The sequence below is a fragment of the Trypanosoma equiperdum genome (genome assembly GCF_001457755.1).
Source record: "Trypanosoma equiperdum strain OVI genome assembly, contig: ctg_1262, whole genome shotgun sequence".
Classification (NCBI taxonomy): Eukaryota; Euglenozoa; class Kinetoplastea; order Trypanosomatida; family Trypanosomatidae; genus Trypanosoma; species Trypanosoma equiperdum.
Window position 1 is genome coordinate 803 of NW_027123241.1, and position 1,553 is coordinate 2,355.

At 44.5% G+C, this 1,553-nt stretch overlaps 1 pseudogene across 1 annotated transcript; it reads left to right on the forward strand.

The window, feature by feature from the left end:
- The first annotated feature begins 1,050 nt into the window (after positions 1–1,050).
- On the forward strand, positions 1,051–1,533 carry TEOVI_000787800:pseudogene (annotated as a pseudogene). Its single transcript is given in 4 exon segments — positions 1,051–1,107; positions 1,110–1,217; positions 1,220–1,384; positions 1,387–1,533. Coding segments are annotated over 4 exon segments (477 nt in total).
- The last annotated feature ends 20 nt before the right edge of the window (positions 1,534–1,553 follow it).

Here is a 1,553-nt window from a genome sequence, read left to right on the forward strand (position 1 = left end):
TTGTTTCCCTGCCAGTCGTAATACGCTTACTGTGTGTGGCTTCTCCAGTCTCTCTTACTCATACAGGTGCGACACACTCTGCAGGCGCGTGTGTATCGGATGACTTGGTGGGAACATTTTCCCCACCATATCGGCTGATGCCTTACCTTCACCTTCCTTGTTAAATAGTATTCTATTTCTCATCTGTGAGCAAAATCATCTATCTCGTGAAGACGGGCATCTTTCATGGCATCTTGCCGATTCGCGTACTTTGAAATACCCGCCATAACATGTGCAGCCTGCCTTGTACTCGTTCGGGGTTATCCTTTTTTTGATAGAGAAGTATTGAACGACCACGAAGCGATACCATAGGATAACTTTGCCTGGATTAAGGTTAAGTAAAATGCTCGAACGCTTTCTTTACCTTCCCCACATTCGGGTGATGCAGCAGCATGTACTTTCATTAATCTCACATTTGATGCTGCTTGTGGGGTGTGAGCATGTTTGTTTACATCCTTGTGTGGCTACATTGTCATCCCAATGAGCCTGGGATTTCTCCTCTCATTTAACATGTGCTCTCCAAGAATTAAGTGTAATGTGTCTCTGTCTCTCACTCCAAAGAACGTCTATTCCGCTTTTTCGCAGACTCCTCCATATAGTGCTCTGCTGACCAGCTCGATATACAATCCAGTCCTGTTTGCAGTGTCTGCCGAATAGCTTTCCGGTCAGTGTTAGAGCATACTATCATGATGTCGTCTCCGAAGAACCAGTCTTTAAGGGATGTTATGGCATTTAATTTCACGCTGGGGGAGTCCATTGCGATAATGAATGGCAACGGCCCCAACCCTAACCCTAACACGGAACCTTATGGAACACCACACGTGAGTTGTATTTTCTTTTAGAGGGTGTTTTTTATTCGTACTACTGCATTCCATCCCTCCAGAAAATTAGCAACTCACGCAATGAGGCGCATTTCTACCTCATATCTTTTTAATGCATCTATTATGCACCTGTGATCCACAGAGTCAAATGCCCTCGCATAATCTATGAATACAGCTGCAGCTCTCTTCTGCTATTCTGTACGTCATGGAGTCTGTGAGTGTCATCAGGGTGTCTAACAACGTAGACTTCTCCCCGGATGAAAACCACCTTGCTGTGGTTGTGGCTCACACTCTAATGTGTTTCGTATGCGTCTCGCTACAATCCTATCCATCAGCTTGTAGAGGGTGCTAATGAGCATGTGATGGGCCGGAACGATGACATACACTTGGCCTGTTTGTTGGGTTTGAGTAGTGAGACAATAATACCCTACTTCCATTTCCCCGTCACCTGTTTTCTCTGCAGGTTACAGTTGAAGAGCTTGAAAACGCATTTGTTGCTACAGCGTCGTAATTTCTTAAAATGTTCAAAATTATATCGTCCTTACAAGGAGTAATGCATGAAGAGAGTTCCTTCAGTGCTGTCTCAAGTTCTGCCATCGTAACTGGTTTATAATTTACGTTTCTCGATAAGATACACTCATGAGAGGAGCATCTCGTGCTTTTGTCAACCGCTCTCTCAATACGTCTACGCTA